A 532-nucleotide genomic window follows, 5' to 3' on the forward strand; every position below is an offset into this window, starting at 1 on the left:
GGCGGCGGCGGCCTGGGAGAGCACGGCCGGCGCGCTCGGACGGCAAGGTCTAAAAGTGTAGATTGGATTTCACCCCGGGAAATCTAGCACGCCGAGTGAACTTGAATCTTTGGCTATTTAAGGAGGACTGGGTTTGTTGCGAAGTTGCGGCGATCCAGCGACCCCGTCCTGATTGATCGCAGCGCGGGGCTCCGATGACTGTAAAATGAATAGATGAAATTCTGGCTTCTCGAAGATTGTCTCGGGCATCTCCTGGAAAGTGCGTTTTTAAGGCGAAGTCATGATGTATTCTCCCATCTGTCTCACTCAGGTACATGTCTTGATCGCGCTTTGGGGCTTTCTCTCTAACCCGAAATGCCTTTGTTTTGTTGTGTTGCTCTCCTCTGCAGACAGTTCAAGGCTTTTTTTTTTCTTTTCTTTTCTTTTCTTTTTTTTACTTAAAAAAAATATCCCCCGTCCCTCGAAAAAGTGGCTGGGAGTTGTGACGGGATTTACCGGGCGGCGTGGGAGCCGGCGCGCGGCCTCTAGCCCA

The 532-nt window shown here is 51.3% G+C and overlaps 1 protein-coding gene across 3 annotated transcripts in view; it reads left to right on the forward strand.

The window, feature by feature from the left end:
• The window catches only part of NFIB (nuclear factor I/B), a 228158-nt gene that overhangs the window by 293 nt on the left and 227333 nt on the right, over positions 1-532 (forward strand). For 2 of the 3 annotated variants that reach the window (XM_006754228.2, XM_006754230.2), the window contains exon 1: positions 1-310. This exon is cut by the window's left edge and continues 293 nt beyond it. In XM_006754228.2, the coding sequence (XP_006754291.1) occupies positions 281-310 (30 nt within the window). In that variant the 5' untranslated portion in view covers positions 1-280. The remainder of the gene's footprint in view (positions 311-532) is intronic. The other variant, XM_015568157.1, reaches the window with a different exon arrangement.

Source organism: Myotis davidii, unplaced genomic scaffold (genome assembly GCF_000327345.1).
Source record: "Myotis davidii unplaced genomic scaffold, ASM32734v1 scaffold1471, whole genome shotgun sequence".
In the NCBI taxonomy this organism is placed as follows: domain Eukaryota; kingdom Metazoa; phylum Chordata; class Mammalia; order Chiroptera; family Vespertilionidae; genus Myotis; species Myotis davidii.